We start from the raw sequence: 25,792 nt of genomic DNA on the forward strand, positions 1-25,792 counted from the left end.
ACAGATACATTTGTGAAAACTTCTAGATACAGTTAGACACCATACAGATGAGATACTAAAACATATGTGGGCCTCTAACTCCATCTCTCTCTCTCTCTCTCTCACCCGTCACTTTAGAGCAAGAGAGAGAGAGAGTAAAGCGAGTAGTGTGTGAGCGAGGGAGCGCCGGCTGGGGTGTTTGACATGCAGTCCTCCACCGCCCAGACCCACTGGCCTACTGACCTTGGCATTACCAACCACCAACCATGGCCTTGTAGTGAGGCGAGGTGCAGAATAGGAAGTGTTCGGAAGAAGAGGAGGAGAAGACGGAGATGGAGGAGGAAGAGGAGGAGGTGGCTAGTTGTAGATTATGTCAAATTGGATCTTTAATGATTTAGAAGAGGGAAGAATGCGGTGGATAAGTTAGAGAGAGAGGGAGAGGGATGGTGGGAATCAGTGAGGGAGAGAGACAGTGAGAGAGGGAGACAATGAGGGAGAGAGACAATGAGAGAGGGAGACAGTGAGAAAGAAGAAGATACTGAGAAAGGAGGACACTGAGAGAGACAGATTACAGAAGAGACTGGTACAAAACCCCTCCAGTACGTTCATCTGTACCTGTCAATACATGCGTGTATGTCTACACTCGCGATTTATACATCATTGATACATACACACGTGATATATATACATTGCTTTCATATATACATTTGTTGTGTAGCCGTTCGTGGTATGTACACTCTCTGACATAAACACTTGAAAAGCGAGCAAAAGCCAAGTTCACATCGCCTTATTTTTTTTTTTTAATAAACAACTAAATAAAAGCAAATAAAAAAGGAGGATAAAAACCCTTTCATAATATAAATAATTTATTGGATGTTGTACAGTAACTCCCTAACAAGTGTTAACATTAATGAAACATCTACTTTTTTATATAAAAAGTTCAGGAGCACACAACATATCACAAATAAATAATTCAAATAAATTACGACAAAGACGATGATTAAAATGTGGGTGTCGACGCGGACCGAGCGAATTGTGACTGAAAAAGAGGGTTTGCTCGGTCTAAGTCTTGGTGAATAAAGCGACCTATACACAGCAAGCGGATCTGCACGAGGACATAGAGAGAGAGAGAGAGAGAGAGAGAGAGAGAGAGAGAGAGAGAGAGAGAGAGAGAGAGAGAGAGAGAGAGAGAGAGACAGAGAGAGCCAGACAGACAGACAGAGATAATGAATCCTGAGTGATCAAAGTCATTCATATGTGGTTGTGGGTATGTTGTAAACATATGTGGCTTTGGGAAGTGCCAGATTTATGTTGCCAAGTGTTGTTCGTATGTGGTTGCACAAAGTTCCCTACATATGTGCAAAATGCAATACGTATGTTGCTGCACATTGTGCCGTATAAATAATGCTACGCAAAGCTGCATGCGTAAGTGGCTGAGTAAAGTGACATAATATGAGGCCAAGTGCCGTGGCAGCACTTAAACCCACATCCATCAATGATCTGGGCAACATTAAATTGTGAATGACCTTATTCTTATCCTCACGTTAAGTGGAATAATACTTATGAAAAAAACCCACTCTCATTCAGCACTACGACCCGTGAAACTGTGAGGCATACATGACAAAACGAGGAGGAGAATATGTGAATGAAGAATATACTCACTACTGAGTTTAATATAATGCTCTTGACCTTAATTCCAAAAAATATATACCCCCGTGAGCACCATGTAGCACAAACCAAAAGTCATGTAAATATACCCCCCTCTAACCCACTCCTCAAAAAAAAAAAATGGTTCGAGTCAAAATATGGACAAAACTCGTAGTCGAGTGAAGACAATGTCGTTCCAAACAGGTTTGGTGAGTGGTGGCGGATGTGGGTCAAGCGACGCTCCCAGACACACTACTGACATAGCCGGCTCTCAGACCACCACATTGTAAACAAAAAACTCCTGCTGTTTTATACAAGAATTTCTACGAGATACTATTTTAGTGGCGGGAACATATGAGCTTCGTGTCTTTACATTCTCATATCTCATGCATTTGAAAACGATATCAATTTGTGCTATATTTAGAAATGTTATGAAAGCTGGTTTGTGGATCTGGGTATGAGGAGGAGCCTCTACTTTCTCCGCTAGAGGGCAAATGAACTTCAGGATTTCTCTTACGTGCCTCCTGTAGGGACCTTCCGACCAGATCTTTCGGGTGAGATCTTCCGGTGAGATCTTCCGGCGAGACTTTCCGGTGATACAGGGATGGGACGTGGCTTTAGCTATGTTGTCTCCCTATCCGTCTGGATCCTATCAATCGCTGCTCTAAGTGATTTTGTCGCAATGAAAAGAAGAAGAATGGCAACTCCTGAAAGGCTGGCATTCATTCGCAGGTCAATGTGGGAGGAGCTACAACAGGTTTTTACGCGAAGAGAACAAATAAAAAAAAAAAGTTGTCTAAAAATGTAACCTCAATTTTGATGTACGCTGTCATTCTAATTGCCCTCTTGGTCAAGTTTAGTCCAAACCCTCGTTTTGGGTATGGTTTATTTCACGAGCTGATAGTCCCTTAACGTATCAGTTTTTTGTTGGCAAAATTAGAGGCTGAGCTTTAGCAGTAAACACACTTAAGGAATTAAGAATCTACATACCCGGTCTTAGTTTGTGCTACAAGATACTCTCCCATTTTGCCCCAGTGAGACACCTAGCAAAGGAAGTGAGTCTCCTAGTAATGGTGCGACAGTCCATTTCAATGTAACTTTACAATCCCCCGTCCCTTGAGCTGCGATATGCCTCGCAGATCGCGAGCGATCGCGATCTGGCGACATGAACTGAATACCAGAGAGCAAAACTGATGTAAGGAGGAAGAGTTTTAACTAGATGCAGCATCCATGAGCAGCGAGACCTTTTGGAAGGCGTTGACTATAGGTTTGAGAGAGAGAGAGAGTGTGTCAATGTGGCACTCGGGGTACTTGACCCCACAGTCCGACCCGTCTTGGCCCTCCCGCGCAGACTTGAGGTATCGGAAGAACCTCAGGATCCTCTCATCCGACACCTTCGGTCTTTGCAGTTGCTCCAGCGTCCTGTAAGACAAGAAATATGTATATAATATGAAGCTTAAGAGACTTATATAGTTGACCAAACCACACACTAGAAAGTGAAGGGACGACGACGTTTCGGTCCATCCTGGACCAATTTCAGGTCGATTGTGAATCTCTCACAGTCATTCACAATCGACTTGAGAATGGTCCAGGACGAACCGAAACGTCGTCGTCCCTTCACCTTCTAGTGTGTGGTTTGGTCAACATATTTCAGCCATGTTTCACTCCTCGTCTGCAGACCTGTACAGTATTGCTCTGTCATATTCTATCACTATTGGAAGGTAAGCCAGGTAAAGGTGATTATTAGGACAAAGCACTATAGGCCTATAAACAGCGAACATATAGTACATGGAAGGGATAAAGGGACGGGCATCTGGGATAGGACTGAGGGGAGGAAAGGTGCCCAACTACTTGAATCATCGGAGATCGAACGTCAACCTGAATAAAACGAGGTCATTGCTCTACCGACCAGTCCAAATAGGGAATCTCTATAGCACCATATCAACGACACTGACCTCAGATTCACACACCTGCACCAGGTGACCTACACGTGCAAACCCAGCCTCAGGCTGGGAAAGTAACACCGGTTAACATTCCTCTCTCCAGAGGTAAAACTAGAAAAATAGATCTTGGTCCATATGACATGAATTCCCTCCCGTATGAGCGGCATATTGGCCCTGGATGTGACTGTGGGCTCTGACGCTGAAATCTGGTTTCTAAGAACTGAACTTGACCCACGTATCAATGAGATAAATATGGGAACTAGAATTTTGGTATCGGTATATTTGAGCTTGCTAACTGAAGGGATTCGACCGTCCGGAGTTGAATGTCGTGGTGGCAACACTTGCTGGACGTATGTGAACCATGTTGAAATAAAGTTAATTTAATTATTGAACCAAACAGGTGCGTACGACTGCTCTGTTTACCTGTATGCTGGCAAGTTAGACACCAAGAGAGTTAAAGAGTTCTAGCAAGGATCTTAGTCGAGTATTCTGAAAGTCATTTAGAACCTACTTTGCCTCACACAAGACAAATGTTCATATTGTTCTGGTATAATTAGATTATGATCAAGTTATGATCTAATTATAAACGAATTAAATAAGTTTGGTAAATGTCCAAAACTATATTTAATCAAAAGTCAGTAATAGTTATGAAATCTAAACAATAGAAACTTTATAAATATTGAAGCCATAAATAATGAAATCGAACTCCCAATCCTGGACTTCTTAGGCACACGCACAACCGACTGAACCATGATGAACTTCAAAGTATTTCAAACATCGTTCAGTCAGTTGTGTGTGTGTGTTCCTGGGTAGTCCAGAGGTGAGAGATCACTGAGTTGTACCCAAGGGTACCTGGGTACTACCCAAGGGTACCTGGGTACTACCCAAGTATTTTGAAAGTCATGTAGACTTTCTTCATGTAGAATACTATTATATCACAGGGTAGTACCCAAGGAAGAGGCATCAGAGGGCAGTACCCAAGGAAGGGGCATCAGAGGGCAGTACCCAAGGAAGGGGCATCAGAGGGCAGTACCCAAGGAAGGGGCATCAGAGGGCAGTACCCAAGGAAGGGGCATCAGAGGGCAGTACCCAAGGAAGGGGCATCAGAGGGCAGTACCCAAGGAAGGGGCATCAGAGGGCAGTACCCAAGGGAGGGGCATCAGAGGGCAGTACCCAAGGAAGGGGCATCAGAGGGCAGTACCCAAGGAAGGGGCATCAGAGGGCAGTACCCAAGGAAGGGGCATCAGAGGGCAGTACCCAAGGAAGGGGCATCAGAGGGCAGTACCCAAGGAAGGGGCATCAGAGGGCAGTACTCAAGGGAGGGGCATCAGAGGGCAGTACCCAAGGAAGGGGCATCAGAGGGCAGTACCCAAGGAAGGGGCATCAGAGGGCAGTACCCAAGGGAGGGGTATCAGAGGGCAGTACTCAAGGGCATCAGAGGGCAGTACCCAAGGGCATCAGAGGGCAGTACCCAAGGGCATCAGAGGGCAGTACCCAAGGGCATCAGAGGGCAGTACCCAAGGGCATCAGAGGGCAGTACCCAAGGGCATCAGAGGGCAGTACCTAAGGGAGGGGTATCAGAGGGCAGTACCCAAGGGCATCAGAGGGCAGTACCCAAGGGCATCAGAGGGCAGTACCTAAGGGAGGGGTATCAGAGGGCAGTACCCAAGGGCATCAGAGGGCAGTACCCAAGGGCATCAGAGGGCAGTACCCAAGGGAGGGGTATCAGAGGGCAGTACCCAAGGGCATCAGAGGGCAGTACCTAAGGGAGGGGTATCAGAGGGCAGTACCCAAGGGCATCAGAGGGCAGTACCCAAGGGCATCAGAGGGCAGTACCCAAGGGCATCAGAGGGCAGTACCCAAGGGCATCAGAGGGCAGTACCCAAGGGCATCAGAGGGCATTAGTGCCCACTAACACTACTCACACTGTCAGTTGTCTGGAGAGGAAGTCACTGTACGGGGTGTAGGCATCAGGGTTCTTGTAGATATTACAGACAACCTGTTCAAATACACATTATGTTAATGGGTGTTTGGTGTATTAAATGGTGTATTAACCGGTGTATGCCTATTGTGTATTAACAGGTGTATGCCTATTGTGTATTAACGGGTGTATGCCTATTGTGTATTAACAGGTGTATGCCTATGGTGTTTTAATAGGTGTATGCCTATGGTGTATTCATTTGTGTATTAACTTTAGTATTAAATGGTGAATTAAATGGTGTAGTAATAGGTGTAGTAATTGGTGGTATTAAATGGTGTATGCATATGGTATATTAACTTGTGAATGCTAATATTATAAGTAGTTTATGGTAATGTTATATTAACTGGTATATGATAATGTTATATTAACTGGTATATGATAATGTTATATTAACTGGTATATGATAATGTTATATTAACTGGTGTATGATAATGTTATATTAACTGGTGTATGATAATGTTATATTAACTGGTATATGATAATGTTATATTAACTGATGTATGATAATGTTATATTAACTGGTATATGATAATGTTATATTAACTGATGTATGATAATGTTATATTAACTGGTATATGATAATGTTATATTAACTGGTATATGATAATGTTATATTAACTGATGTATGATAATGTTATATTAACTGGTATATGATAATGTTATATTAACTGGTATATGATAATGTTATATTAACTGATGTATGATAATGTTATATTAACTGGTATATGGTAATGTTATATTAACTGGTATATGATAATGTTATATTAACTGATGTATGATAATGTTATATTAACTGGTATATGATAATGTTATATATATTATACTTGCTTAAATTATATTTCGTGATGCTTGTTCTAAAACAAAATTTCAATGATAAAAGTAGAGAGAGAGAGAAGGGTGTGCTGTGTTTTCTTTGAAACCAGAAAGTCCTTGACATCGTCCTGATTGCACCGTTGCTATTCAAACTTGAGAACAAATCTAGTGTTACTGGAAAAGTTACCTCATACATAGGAAACAGACAGGTGAGGTTGGAATGGTGAGATGTCATTGATATATCAATGCCTAATAAAGTAAATAAGATCATTCATTTCTCTCTTTGAGGAAGACGCAAATATAATAAGAAGGATTGCAAAAGATTGCTGGTGGACTTCAATGAGCATTAGAGATAATTAGAAAGATGGTTTCTAGACTTTAACCCTGAAAATTGCAAAGTAATGACGATTGGAAAGGTCCTCTTTGTATTGGCTTTAGAAGTTAATACATAGATGCCTTCAGAACACTGTATGCAACCTATTTACGACCGACTCTCAAGTATACAGCTCCAGCTTCGAATTCCCACATATAAAAATCCATAATCTTACAAAAGAAAATGCTCAGGGTATGGTAAACTTTCACATGGCAGCGCTGAGAGAACTCAACTTTAATGTCTAGCTGAGAGAACTCGCCCTCATCACGTTAGAGGACAAACTAGCTAGAGTATGTGTAATAACAACATAGGACAGAGAGAGAGAGAGAGGGCTTTATCAAAGTGGCAAAAGAGACATTTTTTAATCTAGAAACGGTAGGACTAGCGGCCACGGGTTGGAGGCTTTGAGACGCAGGTAAACTGGGAAGATAATAGAGGTAATGATGATGAGAAATCGCTAAACCAATACGACTATATAACACTTGGAAGGATCACCCATCCTTCAATCACATGTAGGTGAGTACATCTAGGAGAATACACACACACGTACATACACGTGTGGGTATATGTGTGTGTGTGTGTGTGTGTGTATATATATATTTGCATGTGTATGTTAGCAGTCATAAAAATAAATCATTACCCATCCTACAAGTCTTATACTCATACTACAAGCGTTACTCATCCTACAAGTCTTACCCATCCTACAAGTCTTACCCATCCTACAAGTCTTACCCATCCTACAAGTCTTACTCATCCTACAAGTCTTACTCATCCTACAAGTCTTACCCATCCTACAAGTCTTACTCATCCTACAAGTCTTACTCATCCTACAAGTCTTACCCATCCTACAAGTCTTACTCATCCTACAAGTCTTACCCATCCTACAAGTCTTACCCATCCTACAAGTCATCCATACCTGTTCGCGGCATCCTTCATCCTCCAGCTTCAACTGGTGGAAGATGACGTCGATCCGTGACAACCTGGAGCCATAGAAGGGGTCGAGCGCGTACACGGGGACGTCCGAACTAGGTGTCGAAGCCTTGCTTGTCAACCCAAATCCCTTCAGGAGAGAAAAAGTTTCGTGTTAACTCGATTATAAAAAAAAAAATCCTGTACCCCCCCCCCACACACATGCTCTCGTTACTAACACAGTCACAATAACGTGGCTGAAACAAATAACCCAATCCACGCATTTCATATGTATGATATACATATATTATACAATGAATAACAAGATTATGTATATATTACAACAGATGGCCTGGGGAGTTTCTGTTTTAATTATAGGATACATTTGTATTTTTCTTAACAATTTTGTTTTGCATTTTAATCTTAGTTTGAGAAGCGTGTATAATATATTGAAGAAGTCTGATATCGACTGATATCGAGGTTCGAGACCAAGATATCAAAACGCAAAGAACAAGTGAGAGAGAACAAGATTAAAGAACAGCATCAGAGAAGAAAGATGAGAGAATAAGGGCGAGGGAATAAGATGAGAGAAGAAGGGTAATAGAACAAGACGAGAGAACATAATGAGAGAACAAGAGAGATAGAACGAAACGAGAGAACAAGGGTAAGAACATATGCAGACAATGAATCACAATAACATGACTGAACATATGATGACCAAACCACTCATTAGAAAACGGAGAAAACGACAACATTTCTATTCTCTTTTTCTTATTCTTAATCTTACCATTCATCTTATCTTTCATCCTTTTCCTACCTTTCATCTTATTCATAACTTCTCCTTCTTCCTCTGTCTTGCTCCTCACCTTTCATATCCCTCTCTTACCTTATTTGTTTATCCTTTCCTCTCTTTCTATCCCACGACTTCATGATGGTCCACGACGGACCGAAATGTCGTCGTGTCTCCGTTTTCTAATGTGTGGTCTGATCATCATATGAGAAAACAATTTAAACCAAAGAATAGTAAATGAACAAGTGTGGAACAACAAGCGAGGAAACACGATGAATAAGCAATTGTAACAGAACAAGAGAGAACAAGGTGAACAAGAGAGAACAAGGTGAACAAGAGAGAACAAGGTGAACAAGAGAGAACAAGGTGAACAAGAGAGAACAAGGTGAACAAGAGAGAACAAGGTGAATAACCAGATATAATAGAACAAGAGAGAACAAGGTGAATAACCAGATATAATAGAACAAGAGAGAACAAAGTGAATAACCAGATATAATAGAACAAGAACAGGTGAATAACCAGATATAATAGAACAAGAGAGAACAAGGTGAATAACCAGATATAATAGAACAAGAACAGGTGAATAACCAGATATAATAGAACAAGAGAGAACAAGGTGAATAACCAGATATAATAGAACAAGAGAGAACAAGGTGAATAACCAGATATAATAGAACAAGAGAGAACAAAGTGAATAACCAGATATAATAGAACAAGAACAGGTGAATAACCAGATATAATAGAACAAGAGAGAACAAGGTGAATAACCAGATATAATAGAACAAGAGAGAACAAAGTGAATAACCAGATATAATAGAACAAGAACAGGTGAAAAACCAGATATAATAGAACAAGAGAGAACAAGGTGAATAACCAGATAGAACAAGAGAGAACAAGTTGTACCTGGGCCGGGCGGTGTTCGACGACCTTGATGTGTGTAGGGATGTTGGTGCGAACGAATCCAACGTTGTGAGAGGTGTATTCTGGCTCTGCCTTGATGATCTGGGGCCCAGGAGCTTGAGGAGCTGCAGCCACCAGAGCCTCGGCCTTCTCCGGCTACAGAGGTAAAGCAAATATGTATAGAATAATATACGTACTCAAGGGTAATGTATATTCTCAAGGGTAATATATATAAACTGACGGGAAATATATATAAACAGACGGGAAATATATATAAACTGACGGGAAATATATATAAACAGACGGGAAATATATATATAAACAGACGGGAAATATATATAAACAGACGGGAAATATATATAAACAGACGGGAAATATATATAAACAGACGGGAAATATATATAAACAGACGGGAAATATATATAAACAGACGGGAAATATATATAAACAGACGGGAAATATATATAAACTGAAGGGAAATATATATAAACAGACGGGAAATATATATAAACAGACGGGAAATATATATAAACAGACGGGAAATATATATAAACAGACGGGAAATATGTATACTGGAGGTTAATGTGTGCCATTACCCGTGTAAATGATAATATGTCGTTTATTTAAACAATTCACGACTCATTTTACTTTCAACTATTTTGCATTTAACTGAAACAAATTACAGTGTTGTAGGTAAGGAACTCGTTTGTTTACATCTCAGATGACGATCTTACACACTGAAGATGATGCTACTCACATGATTAAGTTCCTGTGTAGGTGATTGTGAGTTCTGGTGACGCTGAGGGCGGTTCAGCTCCGGAAGGGGTTCCGGTCGGCCGTGACCGATGGACGTGGAGGTCACCACCCGCACGGACTTGGCTGTGGCCGTCCTGAAGAACACGGCCGGCTGCGGGGTGGTGGTGGGGTTCGGTGACGGACTCGTGTTGAACACTCCTGGTCATGCAAATGTAATTACATTATGATATATATATAATAACTAAGACTAGCACAATAGGGACCACGAACACTTGATGTAGCCACGAGAAACTATTGTGGCTCTGTAATGGCTCGAACTCTATCTCAGGGATCATATATGTAATCAAAATTATGGTACTTAGAAAATGAGATATTTTCATTATAATGTCTTTGATCCTCAAAATTACTTACCAGATGTGACTAAAGATATCTGGCGCGTGGACGTCTCAGGTTCTAACTTGATTATGGAGGCCTCACCGGGAACGTTAATAGGTTTAAATCCTCCTGAGTTTGTCTGATGTGCCAACCCAACTGCTGGCTTAGACTTAGGGGTCGGGGTTGGCTTGTTTTTCGGTAATACGGTCTCGTGCTTAGCAGGTCTAAATCCTAGCTTGGTTTCTTTTGGTACTGGTGCAGAGTCGCCCGCCGCCGGTCTCTTTACAGTAGCATCATCGACAGGAGAATCCTGTTTGATGATGGGCTTGAAACCTCTCTCTGTGTTGATAAGTGTACTCTGTGTGGTATGAACATACACAGGCTGGGGACTTGGTACTTTGAAGATTGGATTTACAGTCGCAGTGGCCACACCTTGCGGTCCATTGAAGACCTTGAAGTGGGTTCCTCCTCTATTGCCTTCATTCTGGAAGGTCCCAAATGTGTTGGACTTGTCACCTGATGCGCCAAGAGCAATGGTTTCTGAAAGACTAGACTCCTGGGCCTGAATATCAACCGGTCCTACAGGGAGACGTTGTTGACGCGGGGGAGGCTGCGACTGAATCCTGGGGCGTTTTAGAGGTTGCTTCTGACCCTGAGGTTTCCGAAGTTGTTGTCGGGGCTTCTGTTGCTGTCGAGGCTTCTGGGAGTCTTGCAAGGGACGCTTCTGCTGCGGTGGTTGAGGGTTCAAGGGCGGCCCATTGCCTTCAACTAGCTTAGGCCCACCGGCAGGAGGAGCCCCCTGTGGTCCCCCTGCGGGAGGCGGCTGCAGGAAATTACCTGCAGGATTCCTTTGTTGGGAAACACCTTTATTTCGAGACTGGGATTGATAAGGGTAATGTTTGTCGTAATAATCCTTGTATCGAAGGTACCATTGGTGGTACCACTGGGCGTAGTTCTTCTGGTACTCGACGTCCTGGTGGTCAAGCTGCTGGTGCTGAGGGGGCTTCTCATTCTCGTCTCTCCTCAGATGCTGAGGGCGGAAGTGAGGCAGACCAGGGGGCCGGAAATTAGGCTGGGGTCGAACTGTTGGGTTGTCCGCTCTCGCTACGGTCGACGAACCCGACCAAAAGTATGGGATGGAAATAAGCCCTCCGAGGACAGCCAGCCATGACATAGGACCAAATGCTGGAAAGAAACATTATGGAAACATTACATTTGAAACTACACAATGTTTACAACTGTATCTGGAGGTGCATATTATTGTATGAAGTGGAGCTGGTGAGGAAAAGTGTGGTAAAAGAAAGCTAGAAAGAAAGGAGAAAATGGGAATTATCATGGGGAAAGCGCCAAGCCATTACGACTATATAGCACTTGGAAGGAGGTCAGGATTTAGGATGGGACGTGGGGGGGGGGAAGGAATAGTGCCCAACCTCTTCGACAGTCGGGGATTGAACGCCGACCTGCATGAAGCGAGACCGTCGCTCTACCGTTCAGCCCAAGTGTTTGGGTCACAAAGGAAGAAGATGAATGATACTTGAGTGGTCTGCAAGACGGCCAATATATTTGAATCTCCCAAGCAATCTCCAGATAATATTGTCTATGAGGTTAGCCATTGTTAAGTCTGCATTATCAGTAATTTGTTGTGTTAATACACATCCGGGAGTTTAAATACTTTAAAAATATTCAAATTCACTATACAAAATTTGTCTGTGACTAATAATAATAGTAATAATGATAGTTATAATATTAAAAATTAAAAATAAATACGATAATACTACTAATTACAATAACAATAGCTAACATTAATCAGGAAATAACTATTACATTAATAAAAAAAATAGTGATAAAGTAATAAAAAAAATGGTAATTAATATATAACATAATGAACATTAACGTCGATTATGTCGCTATTAACGCAAAAACAATAATTCTGTGAAGCGGAACATACAGAAAACAGACAATTTTTAAGGGGACACTCACATATGACGGAGGTGATGGCGGGGTCTTGGCGGGGCATGGCCACACTCAGCTCGGTCTCGGAGGTGGCCGACCTCCCTTGCAGCTCCGACAGGGCCTTCTGCGTCATGAACTCCTCCATCTCCTCCTCGTGCAGCAACACGCTCTCTGGAAGCACTAACTTGAAGCGGTGATTTGAGAGGTAGTCCTCGGCCAGTTCACTGAGAATCTTGGAGGAATCGTCGCTGCTAAGATCCTCGTCGTTGAAGACGTCTGTTAACTTCTTCGTGAGAGTGAGAAGGCCTTTGGCCAGCTTTTCGTCTCCTAGGTACTTGAGGCTGGTCTTAAAGGCACTGATTCCACCGGCCTTCAGGAGGTCTGAGTAGGTCGGGTTCTCTTTGTGGGTATAAGCCTGTACTACAGTCATCAGAATGGGCAATAAATTATCTTTATTGACAATAACGTCCTTCTGAGAATGAATCGGTTCCGGAACGTTGGCTCGGAACTCGGCCAGCGTGGGAGGTTCCGTGTCATTCAGTGAGTACAATGCATAGTCATCGTCGTCTAGGGAGTGCAGTTCGTAGTCGAATTTAGTCGTTGTCTCTACATGTTCTTCATCATAGGACCAGTCGTCGCCGACCTCCTGTACAACGGCAGGAGTCTCCACTTCTCCTACAGAAGAGCTGGTTAACACGTGGGTAGCCTCAGGCTCCTGCACTACCGTTGTCTCCTCGGAGAGAGAGGCTGGCGATGAGGTGGTCGGGAATTCGGTGATATTTCCGACCGAATAGTTGGTAGTAAGCTCATCGCTAGTAGTAGTAGCGGGCACCTCGGTCGTAGATGAGGGTACGGTCGCAGAGGATGTTGTCGTAGATTTAATGGATGACGATGCGACACCAATCACCACCACGAGAGTCACTAACTGCCTTAAGAGCAACATTTCAAATGTTTAGTTACAGTACGTTGTGTCAGTCACTATAAAGTTGCATTACATATTAAATGACAATGAGACAAAGTGCTCACTTCTTAACTTTGATATCAGCTCAATATATCGTAAGATATATCCTCGCACAGCTCCGTCAGCTCAATATACTCTCGCACAACTCTGTATAACAGTTTCGGCGACTGAACCTCCGTGTCCTTGAGTGTTCCCAGAGCGCCTGTGGACGCGTGCGGCCTTGGCAGTGGCTGCGGCGGGTCTGACCCAGTGAGGAGCAACTCCACGGCTTCGTCTCACATGGCAAACTTCCAGCAACAGCTCGGGGCCGACCAATCCCAGCGCATCACCTCCAGTGCTGCAAACGACACTGTACACTTTTGAACCAAACACGCTTATAACTATACAGTTTCCTGATTGCTTGCAAGCATTTCAACCCCCCTCGTAGGAACAAGAGTTTGTTCGAGAGCATCTGTATCTGTTCTGTGAACAAAAGGCGAAATATATCAAAGAAGAATTCTCTCTGTTTGCATTTCTTGCTCATCTTGCCTGGCCGCTTTCTCTTCCGGGCGGAGCAACCCGGCCCACCTCCACATGTCCTACGCACCTCTCTGCCCTCATAGCAGCTCCTGCTTTCACTCGAGTTTTACCGTCACCCTTTACTGAGGTGAATCACTAATCAAATACACACATTCTGATCATCACTTTGCTGTTTTGAATGTACATCAGAAAATGTCATTGACACTCAGTGGCTTATCCCCAAATCCTTATCCTGACCCCCTTCCCAGTGCTATATAGTCGTAATGGATTGGCGCTTTCGCCCCCTGATAGTTCCCTTCAGTGACTTATCTTCCTGGAAAGTTTAATTTGCTGGAAGTACACTTGTGTTGGAGGAGCCTGACAGGTCATAGTTGTATTGGTGCGATATTTCTAAGGTGCAGCATGAAGGAATGTATATATGACAGAAGGGAGGCATGACTAGGTTGCCACAGGGAAGCATGACTATGTCGCAACATGAATGCATGACTATGTTTAAGCTGAGAAACATGACTATGTTTAAGCTGAGAAACATGACTAGGTTGTAGTATGGAAGCATGCTGCTTCCCTGCTGCAACTTCGTCATAGCTACATTGCAACCAGAAAGCATGACTATGTTGCAACCTACATATATGACTTATGTTGCAGCATGGAACAATTACAACGATGCACCCAGGTTTGTTGAATAAATCCCACGCCAGCTAATTAAACATGAAGGCCAGAAAGATTGGAACAACAGTTCAACATCTAACGGCAAATTATGATCCTTCGCCAGAATTTCACTTGCAACTTGTGATAAAAACGTTTCGTGTCAGGAAAATATTCCATGCGTTCCCCCACGCCGGTCGGGTCCTGTGGTCCTGGGTTCGATCCCAGGCACCGGCGAGAAACAATGGGCAGAGTTTCTTTCACCCCCTATGCCCCTGTTACCTAGCAGTAAAATAGGTACCTGGGTGTTAGTCAGCTGTCACGGGCTGCTTCCTGGGGGTGGAGGCCTGGTCGAGGACCGGACCGCGGGGACACTAAAGCCCCGAAATCATCTCAAGATAGCCTCAAGATAACGCCTGTGTACGTTGTGTTGTGAGAATGTTGTACTAGGACTAGCCAGTACCGTTTCAAGCTGGAAGCGAAAAGACAATGAACAAATATCAAGGATACGAGTACTAACATCATTTTAATGAAATATGACTACAAAAATAAATGAAAATCAAATTTCCTTCCATTTATCTTGAGGTGAGTCTGCAAGGTACCGAGAGGCGAAATAGGGGGGGTTGTTTCCCCTCTTTGGAGGACACGGAAAGGAAACCTAAGGAAGGGCGACACGACTTTCTCGTGGGCTTCGCCGCCCGGCTGCCCACTCTCACCCTAACACCCGGCATTTCATCACATCTAGCCAGGAGAAAGCTTCTCTCTCTCAACATCTCAAGAACAAAAAATAGCAAGAATGTGATCTTGCCTGAACGACCGTGTTAATGTCACGCGTGAGGTGGCTGCCCCCCTTGGACGTCACGGGGATGATGTGGAGGGGAAGGGCAGAGGTTAATGTTGTGAGAAGAAAGAATTCGAGCTGGTTACTAACATTATCCTCATTGTACCAGCAGGTGTAGAGTGACGATCGTCTGGCTTTTCCGGTTCATGATCGGCGCCAGCGGCATGAGAGATGCGGCATATCGGCGTTCCTTGTGCAGATAAGGTAAGTTGACCAGACCACACACTAGAAGTTGAAGGGACGACGACGTTTCGGTCCGTCCTGGACCATTCTCAAGTCGATTGTGATGAGGAGGTAGGGACAGGCAATAAATAGGCAAGAGAGAGCTGAGAAGGAAAGTAAGGTGTAGGGGATAGTAGTAATAATGAGAACTGCAGATAAGGTAAGGGTTGGTAGGTGCTGACTGCGAGCAGGAAGGGAGGATTGGGTAGTGCGGCATACCATCGTTGCCTGCGGCAGGTAGGGTGGCGGTGGCCTAGTGCGGTATCCCGTCGTTACCTGCGGGAGACAATGAACCGTTACAATGATAATTTGACACTTTGACATTTGCTATTATTGCAGGTGATGAGTCACAATAACGTGGCTGAAGTATGTTGACCAGACCACACACTTAGAAGGTGAAGGGACGACGACGTTTCGGTCCGTCCTGGACCATTCTCACAATCGACTTGAGAATGGTCCAGGACGGACTGAAACGTCGTCGTCCCTTCACCTTCTAGTGTGTGGTCTCGTCAACATTGCTATTAATGTAAAGAGTGAGAGAGACAATTCCATATATATATATATATATATATATATATATATATATATATATATATATATATATATATATATATATATATATATATATATATATATATACACACACACACATACACACTAGATGGGACTCCTGGCTGTACCCGGGTCTCTTCCGCATCTCCATCTTCTCTTCTGACCCGTCTCCTCCCATCTCTACTCACTCTCCCTCCTTCTCCTTCCCTCTCCTCCCCTCTACACATTTGGTATGTGACTTGCACATGTTCTGGCATAGAAGAATTACTTTACTTTTGGTCACCAGCTGTATCTATACCCTATATCTATACCCTATATTATTTTTATATAATTATATGAATGATAAGTTAGAAAAAGGCATAGATAATACTCCACCAATGAACTCAACATGAAACAAGCAGCAATCAACAAGGGATTTCAACAGATAATAGAAATCTTCTGATGATTTCAATAGAAAGTAAGTAGTAATCCACTGATGATTTCAATAGAAAGTAAGTAGTAATCCATTGGTGACTTCAATAGAAAGTAAGTAGTAATCCACTGGTGATTTCAATAAAAAGTAAGGAGTAATCCACTGGTGATTTCAATAGAAAGTAAGTAGTAATCCATTGGTGATTTCAATAGAAAGTAAGTAGTAATCCATTGGTGTTTTCAATAAAAAGTAAGTAGTAATCCATTGGTGGTTTCAATAGAAAGTAAGTATTAATCCACTGGTGATTTCAATAGTGAGCAAGTAGTAGTCCGCAGGTAATGGAGAGATAGAGATTTCAATAGAGAGAAAGTAGTTCATTGCTGATTTCAGTAAACGTAAAATTCACGGTGATTCTAGTTACTTAAATAACATTTCATTCATAACGAGGTGTATGTTGTATGTGGGACGGGGTGTATATATGTGTGTGTGTGTGATGGGGTGTATATGTATGTGTGACGGGGTGTATATGTGTGTGGGACTGGGTGTATATGTGTGTGTGATGGGGTGTATATGTGTGTGTGTGACGGGGTGTATATGTGTGTGGGACGGGGTGTATATGTGTGTGTGGGACGGGGTGTATATGTGTGTGTGACGGGGTGTATATGTGTGTGTGTGACGGGGTGTATATGTGTGTGTGACGGGGTGTATATGTGTGTGGGAAGGCGAGGTGTCTGTATACTCACCTAAGTTGTACTCACCAAGTTGTGCTTGGGGGAGTTGAGCTTTGGTTCTTTGGTCCCGCCTCTCCATTGCCAATCAACTGGTGTACAGATTCCTGAGCCTACCTGGCTAAATCATATCTACATTTGAAACTGTGTATGGAGTGGCATACCTCTGGTGGCATACCTCTGAACCTTTTCTAACTTTGTTTTGTGTTTGACTAGATGTGGACGCCAGACTGGAGATACATATTCCAGTATTGGTCTCACATATTAGGTATTCGTATATGTATGAGCGCGTCCCTGTGGTACTCAGACATCGATTTACTATATAGTGTTGTAAGTATATATATAGAGGTAAATAATTATATTCTTAAACAACGAATAATTCTTGTAGCATCAAGAGGGTCACCCATCAGACACGCAGACGCTGTTACCACAGGAATCAGACCATTGGAAACACTTTCAATCCCCCACCCCCCCACTCCATCCTACCACCAATCTTCCTCCGGTCCCCAACCTTCCCCCCCTCCCTCGTCTATCTCCTTACTCCCCACTTCCCCCCCTCCCACCTCCTCCTCCCCAACATTAAACCAGATCCGGTATATTTTGTGTCGGATACCGTTACGCGCCAGACATGGAACGGAGTCTTTTTTAACCTTGCAGACCAGTTTTTTCTCCTTCTTCTTCTTCTTCTTGAGTGTTCGTTTGCATCTTAGTTATGCCTATTGTCTTAGTTAAGACAATCGACTTGGGAATGGTCCAGGGCGGACCGAAACGTCGTCGTCGTCCCTTCACCTTCTAGTGGGTGGTTTGGTTAACATACTTTAGCCACGTTATTGTGACTCATCGCCTGCATCTTGGTTACTTGATAATTCCCGCAGTGCTGGAGTTAATTCCCTGTCGACTCCTAGACATAATATCCTTATCTGTCCAAATTTAATCAGACAAATAATTAACGATTTCATTTATCTTCTGTAACATTCGAGCCTTCAAACTAGTTCTGCTGAAATCAAGGCTCTATTTTTCTGGATTTGAACGAATATTCAAGACCTTGAAAATATTTGATTTACATATGGTTTAACATATGATTTGCATATGATTTATTTACATATGATTTAACTTGTGAAAGTACAATTAGGAAATTATTAGTTAGAGAGAACCCTAGTAGTGATAAATGTCTTTTACAAAGTTCCCCTGTTAAGATTATAATACATTTTATATAGCTCAAACATTAAAAGTTTGGAAATTTCGAATCATGCAGCATAAATATTCTGTAAGAAGGAGTCAAATAGCAAGCACTCTGTTTTATCATTTATCAGTCAATTCTCGCCATATTTATTGGGAAAGTTTTTCTTCAATTACAAATAGTACCATTTTTAATAGAAACATTATTAACTCTGATTTAATGCAAATTACAAAGTCATACCATGTGAATATTAAAAAGGGTTTGTGCACTTTGCATCCATTTTAAATATATCAAATATAAATTTATTATAGCCAAATTAATAGACAACATTCTACATAGGGACATTTCTTCCAGGAACTCTCACGCGTTGGCATTAGGCCGTCTGCACTTTCTTCTTATGCTCATGTTCATGAACCAATGTTACTAAATTACAAAAACATTGTCTTTCATCTCACATGTCACCTGCATTTTCCCCTCGGATATATATTAAATTATTGTGTTGTATTGGTCTTACGGGCTATTCATGCCCGTGCCACCTCTTAGGTGGCTTAATCTTCATCAATAAATGTGTATGATCTTGTTTTTTATGATTAACATGAAAGGATTCAAGAAATTTCTTGAAAATATAACCGTCGTATTCTAACGGGCTGCAGTAGTTTTTGCACAAATGCACCTCAGAAAAATGATGAAAGATTTTATATAAATAAGAGAGAACACATCAACAATTGCATAGCGACTAGAGGTCATTATCACGAGAAAACACTAAGCCATTACGACCATACAGCACTTGGAAGGAATATGAGGATAAGGATTTACGAGAGAACGAAGGTAAGGAATTGTGCTCAGCCACTTGGACGATCCGGGATTGAACGCCGACCTGCAAGAGACTTGAGTATAATCAAGCTAATGAAGCCGTTCAATTGTTCAATTTTTAATATTTTGAGACGAAAATGCTAATGAAAAGCAATAGGTCTCTATACGTTCGTGAAGTGCAAACACGGCCGTTAGGTCATGGCCAGCGAACAGCCTCGTTAGAGCGAGTTATTAATAACTGCTTCTGCAGATCAGCTGAACAAGCTACAGAGCTGACATGGATGGAAGGAACTAGGCCAGGCGGTGGGGGAGGGAGAGAGGCCTCCACCTCTCGTGTTAGAACGTGCGTGACTTGAATGGTTATATAGTTGGGTGAGTTCCTCTACGTGGGGTGAGTTCCTCTACGTGGGGTGAGTTCCTCTACGTGGGGTGAGTTCCTCTACGAGGGTGAGTTCCTCTACGTGGGGTGAGTTCCTCTACGTGGGGTGAGTTCCTCTACGAGGGTGAGTTCCTTTATTTGGGGTGATTTCCTTTATTTAGGTGAGTTCGTCTACTTGGGGTGAGTTCCTCTACTTGGGGTGAGTTCCTCTACTCGGGTGAGTTCCTCTTCTTCAATGGGTTCCTCTACTCCAAAAACGTACAAAAATGCAACCATTTTCCGTAACCAGAAACGTACAAACCCATACAACCTACCTAGTCTATCGAGGCTAAGACATTGAAAACGTCCATATAACGGTGCGTTAATTTGTGCTAATACATCGCATTCCTTACGGATTGATCAATTTCCTAAAATATGGCGACTGTAATTTAGACGGATTGCAATGTTGCGTCACATTTACGAGCGGTTTAATCACCTCATTGAGTATCATGATGATCACAATCATCATTGTCCTTGTTTTGCTCTGCATGATGAAGAGCCTGGGGCCAGATTCACGAAGCAGTAACGCAAGCACTTACGAACCTGTACATCTTTTCTCAATCTTTGGCGGCTTTGTTTACAATTATTAAACAGCTAATGAGCTCCGAAGCACCAGGAGGCTGTTTATAACAATATCAACAGTTGATTGGGACGTTTTCATGCTTGTGAACTGTTTAATAAATGTAACCAAAGCCGTCAAAGATTGAGGAAAGATGTACACGTTCGTAAGTATTTGCGTAACTGCTTCGTGAATCTGTCCCCAGGTTCGTAAGTGCCTGCGTAACTGCTTCGTGAATCTGGCCCCAGGTTCGTAAGTACTTGCGTAACTGCTTCGTGAATCTGACCCCAGGTTCGTAAGTGCTTGCGTAACTGCTTCGTGAATCTGGCCCCAGGCTCATAAGTGCTTGCGGAACTGCTTCGTGAATCTGGCCCCAGGTTTGTAAGTGCTTGCGTAACTGCTTCGTGAATCTGGCCCCAGGTTCGTAGGTACTTGCGTAACTGCTTCGTGAATTTGACTCCAAGTTTCTCGCTTTCCCATCAGTCAAAAATATTCGTGGTTTACCCTCCTAACCAAAAGCATCAGAACCTAACCTAGAGAAGCCAATAATCATTAGGACCCTCAAACGTCAATATTGCAATATCTTTTTTATTTTCCCTAAACCACAGCAATTTTTACGACATGGGCAGTTGCTTAAAAATTCCAGTGTGTTCAATAACAGATCAACATCACTTGGAGTGATGCTAAAGTCTTCCGTCTTGGGTACTTCAGGCTTACTTGTTGACGATACACTGAGGGATTTACTGGATCCGGATGGTTGGCTGATTTAACTGGATTCGGCTGGTGGCCAGACTGAGCTGCATTCGACTGGAAGATTAACTATACTGTATCCAACTGGGTGTCAACTATTCTCTATCCGGCTGAAGGGTTTATCAATATTGTATCCGGCTGGAGTGTTGATTATACTGTATCCGGCTGGAGTGCTGATTACTTTTAATCCGGCTGGAGTGCTGATTATATTTTATCCAGCTGAAGTGCTGATTACATTAAATTCGACAGGAGGGCCGGTTATTTTTCATCCGATTAAAGAGTTAACTATACTGTATCCGGTACTGTGTCTAGCAAGAGGAACGACTATTCTATGTCCGACAAGAGGACTGACTGTGCTGTATGCGTCATGAGGGCTGACTATACTGTATCCGGTACTGTGTCTAGCAAGAGGAACGACTATTCTATGTCCGACAAGAGGACTGACTGTGCTGTATGCGGCATGAGGGCTGACTATACTGTATGCGGCATGAGGACTGACTATACTGTATGCGGCATGAGGGCTGACTATACTGTATCAGACACAAACACAAACATATATATATTTATTTTGTTCAGAGTCCCTCGTGAACACGCCAAAAGTTCAAGCATATAATATAGTGTTCTTGTCACACGATAGAACATGTCAATATATTGTCCGTGTTTCAGTTTTCTTAAGGTATTCCATTGTCTTCAACTTATCAATTATTTTGTCTCATTTGGTTCTCGTAGGATAAAAAAAATATTATTAGTTTGCTATTATTTAGTAATATTGGGTAGAAGTATTGGAACTTAAAGAAGACTATAAATTTGTTATTTATTGGGTAGCAAGAGTTATAAGCTGGTTGTGTGTGAGTGGTTTATAACTCTGTCGCATTTTGTAATGGGACAGGGTTGTGCTTTAGTATAGTATGTACAATAATTATACTTAGTTGTAAATTATTTGTAGAGTTAAAAATAATTATTTTGTTTTATTTAAAAGTGGTTTTTCTTCCATAGAGTGGCTCTTCTTTCATAGAGTGGCTCTTCTTCCATAGAGTGGCTCTTCTATGACTCTAAAACGATCACTGATGGTGCCGGAACACAGACGTCTCCTGGTGGAGGAGCACGTCTCTGATTAGAAATCACGACGTAAATATTGGTTAAGTCAACCTCTTGACAGTTTTATGATGTTGCAAAGACAAAAATCATTGCAGACAGGTTTGCACTTTCTCCAAATTCTCACATATGGGGTTTCGACTTGCAGCAACACCTGGACAAAGATTCCACTACATATATATATATATATATATATATATATATATATATATATATATATATATATATATATATATATATATATATATATATATGTAACATATGTCCTACTTTTCTATTTAGGCACGAACCCTCCCTCACATATATCTTTATATAAATAATCCCATTTTCTGCTTATGACTCCACTTCCTTCACAATTTGGGTGGCTCTGGGTCTGGTGGGATGGCGTAGATGTCATGTATGCTTATGCACTCTAACACTGTCATGTGGCTAATGGCATAGAGATTGAAAATTAGAGGAAATGTACAATCTTCCCTTTGTAGTTTTCCACAGGCAATCCGTTAATGATGGACTCTGTTTCTCGAGTTAGGTCTCAGTCATCGACCCTGCGTTGGCTTGCTTGCTGGCTTGCTGGCTGGCTGGCTGGCTGTTTGGCTGGCTGGCTGGCTGGCTGGCTGGCTGGCTGGCTGACTGGCTGGCTGGCTGGCTGACTGGCTGGCTGGCTGGCTGGCTGTTTGGCTGGCTGGCTGGCTGGCTGGCTGGCTGGCTGGCTGGCTGGCTGGCTGGCTGGCTGGCTGGCTGTTTGGCTGGCTGGCTGGCTGGCTGGCTGGCTGGCTGGCTGGCTGGCCTTCCTGTCAGGCTGGCTGGCTGGCTGTCAGGCTGGCTGGCTGGCTGTCAGGCTGGCTGGCTGGCTGGATGGTTGGATAGCTGATTGGCTATCTGGGTGGATGACTGGTTGGATGGCTGGCTGTGGGGCTGGCTGACTGGCTGGTTCTTCTGGTAAGCCCTGCAGCTTTCTCCTCTCCACCCAGCTCAGCTATTTCTCGATCTCAAATTCAGAATTAGTAATTAATTTAAAATTGTCATTACATAAATTAAAATCTCTTTAAAAAAAAATTGAGATATTTAATATGAAATAGCCAGTCAGGCTAAAATGACATTGAACACTGAACGGAAAAGTAAATTTCTTAAAAAGCTTCTTAAACTCTTGTTAAATGATATTATTGTTTGGTTTAATTTAGGTAATATATGTGCGCCTTCTTATATAAGGAAAGTCTTTGCTGGCGTTTGCTATAATATGGATAAATATTGTCTTGAAGCTGAAGATTACTACTTTTCTCAGATACTGGACGAGGTTCAGTACCACTATTTCCCGTCACAAGGAGTGGCTCGATTCACTCGCGTCTTAAAAGAGTCTCGGTACTAAGATATAACTCTGTTCATGAGTGGTGGATCGATGAGAAAAAATTACTCAGGTTTATCATTGCCTGTTACTGCTACTGCAGGCTACTGGACCTCAGGTAGAAGATGCCGATAGTTCTTACAGTGTGGGCCAACCCTGACTAGTCTATGACACTCCCATGTAAGAAAGAGAGAGAGAGAGAGAGAGAGAGAGAGAGAGAGAGAGAGAGAGAGAGAGAGAGAGAGAGAGAGAGAGAGAGAGAGAGAGAGAGAGAGAGAGAGAGAGAGAGTGCGTGCTAGAAAAGAGGCTAGCTATGTACATGCGCGTACCGTTAGGTTAGTATCTAGGTGGAATGTCTCTGTGTATCAAGGAGAGGTGCCACATGCCTTTTTACACGGGATGTTTAGATTCCCGGCATTAGCCAACACTTTCTCCAGGACGCGTCAACATTACGTCCATGTGTTTCATTCCCCCAGAACCCCAGCCAGGTTATGGATATTCATCAGGGCCTCTGGTAGGTGAGGTGTATTCATCACTGACCCTTTGCACACAAGGTGTACTCGCAAGGGCCTCTTGCCAACTAGATATATGCCTCAGGGCCTCTGGCAGGTTAGATATTATTCATCAGGGGCCCTTGGCAGGCCAGATGTATTTTCAAGGGCGTTTGGCATGTGAAGTATATTCATCGAGGCATATGACTGGTTAGGAGTATTCTTCAGAGCCTCTGATAGACCACATATTAATCAGGGGCTCCCTCTCATAGGCCAGGTGTATAAATAAGGGTCTCTGGCAGGTTAGGTATATTACTCAGAGCGTCTCGTTGGTCAGGTATGTATGTCAGGTCTCTGGAAGGTTTGGAGTATTTCCCATGCCCTCTGGTTGGTCAGATAAATACATCAAGTTAGGTATGTTTGTCTGTCCGCTGGCAGGTTAGATATATTTGTCAGACTCCACTAATCAGCTCAAAATGAAACAAAATCCAATGGTGATGTCAACAGACAGAAGAAATATACTGGTGATTTTAATGGAGAGTAAAAAGTAATCCACTGGTGATTTCAATCGGGAGTTTGTATTAGTTCACTGGTGATTTTAATAGAGAGTAAGTAGGAATCCATAGGTGATTTTAATAGAGAGTAAGTCGTAATCCATTGGTGAGTTTAATAGAGAGTATGTAGTAATCCATTGGTGATTTCAATGAATTTTAGTCCACTGGTGACTTCAATGGAGAGTAAGTTGTAATCCATTGGTGATTTCAATAATGAATAAGTAGTAATCTACTGGTGATTTTATTAGAGTAAGTAGTAGGCCACAGGTGATGTCAATAGAGAGTAAGTAGTAATCCATCAAGGATTTAAACCGAGTAATTGGAGGTATTTTGATGACTTCAACTGCAAGTACATTAATATGCATTACTACAGAAACATCAACGAATCATGATTAGTCATCTAATTATTACTTCAATTTTACATGTGTTAAATAATTTTGTCCAAGGCAGAAACCCTAAGTATATGTAATATTTAGGTTACCATGAGGTTACATTGAGGTGCTTCCGGGGCTTAGCGTCCCCGCGGCCCGGTCGTCGACCAGGCCTCCTGGTTGCGTCGACCAGGTCTCCTGGTTGCTGGCTAGTATCAAGATCCTTTCAAGGTTGAACTAATGCCCCTTCCCATGATGCAACTCCACACCAGTTGCCTAACTTCCTATGTACCTATTAACTGCTAGGTGAAAAAACACATTAGGTGAAAGAAAACATGCCCAACCACTTATGCCTCACCCAGGAATCATACCTGTGATCCTAGATTGTGAGACAAGAACGAAGCCAGCTGTACAAGACCTGGTCCGGGTTCGATTCCCGGACCATACAGAAACAAATGGGCAAAGTTTCTGTCACCCTGATGCCCCCTGTTACCTAGTAGTAAATAGGTACCTGGGAGTTAGACAGCTGTTACGGAGCTGCTTCCTGGATGTGTATGTGTGTGTGTGTAAAAAATAGTAGTTAATTACTGGTGATTGACAGTTGAGAGGCTACACCCCCGCAAGAACAACTAAGTGAATAAAACTAGGTGAATACTTTATATGTATTTAAGTGATTCAAAAAAGTGCACCAAGCAATGAAGTGTTTTTTAAGGTTATAATATTGAACATGTGGAATGCACTGACGAGTGAAGATTTAGAAGACTTCATCCACATTTTCAAGTGTAGATATGATAAGGTCTGGATTCTCCTGGTCACCAGTTGATTGAAAGTTATGAGGCGGGACCAAATAATTAAAGTTCAATCCCTGTAATCATAATTAAATGAGAACAATTAAGCAAGAGCAGAACATACAAAATATG

At 42.5% G+C, this 25,792-nt stretch overlaps 1 protein-coding gene across 1 annotated transcript; it reads right to left on the reverse strand.

The window, feature by feature from the left end:
- Positions 1-839: 839 nt before the first annotated feature.
- LOC138372394 (uncharacterized) lies at positions 840-13,605 on the reverse strand. Its single transcript, XM_069337798.1, has 7 exons — positions 12,447-13,605; positions 10,503-11,651; positions 10,093-10,289; positions 9,339-9,491; positions 7,653-7,796; positions 5,495-5,568; positions 840-3,048 (listed from the first exon to the last, which is right to left on the reverse strand). The coding sequence occupies exons 1-7, from the start codon at positions 13,360-13,362 to the stop codon at positions 2,838-2,840; spliced, it is 2,844 nt and encodes a 947-aa protein (XP_069193899.1). The 5' UTR covers positions 13,363-13,605; the 3' UTR covers positions 840-2,837.
- Between the last annotated feature and the right edge of the window lie 12,187 nt (positions 13,606-25,792).

This window comes from Procambarus clarkii, chromosome 38 (assembly GCF_040958095.1).
Source record: "Procambarus clarkii isolate CNS0578487 chromosome 38, FALCON_Pclarkii_2.0, whole genome shotgun sequence".
Lineage (NCBI taxonomy): Eukaryota > Metazoa > Arthropoda > Malacostraca > Decapoda > Cambaridae > Procambarus > Procambarus clarkii.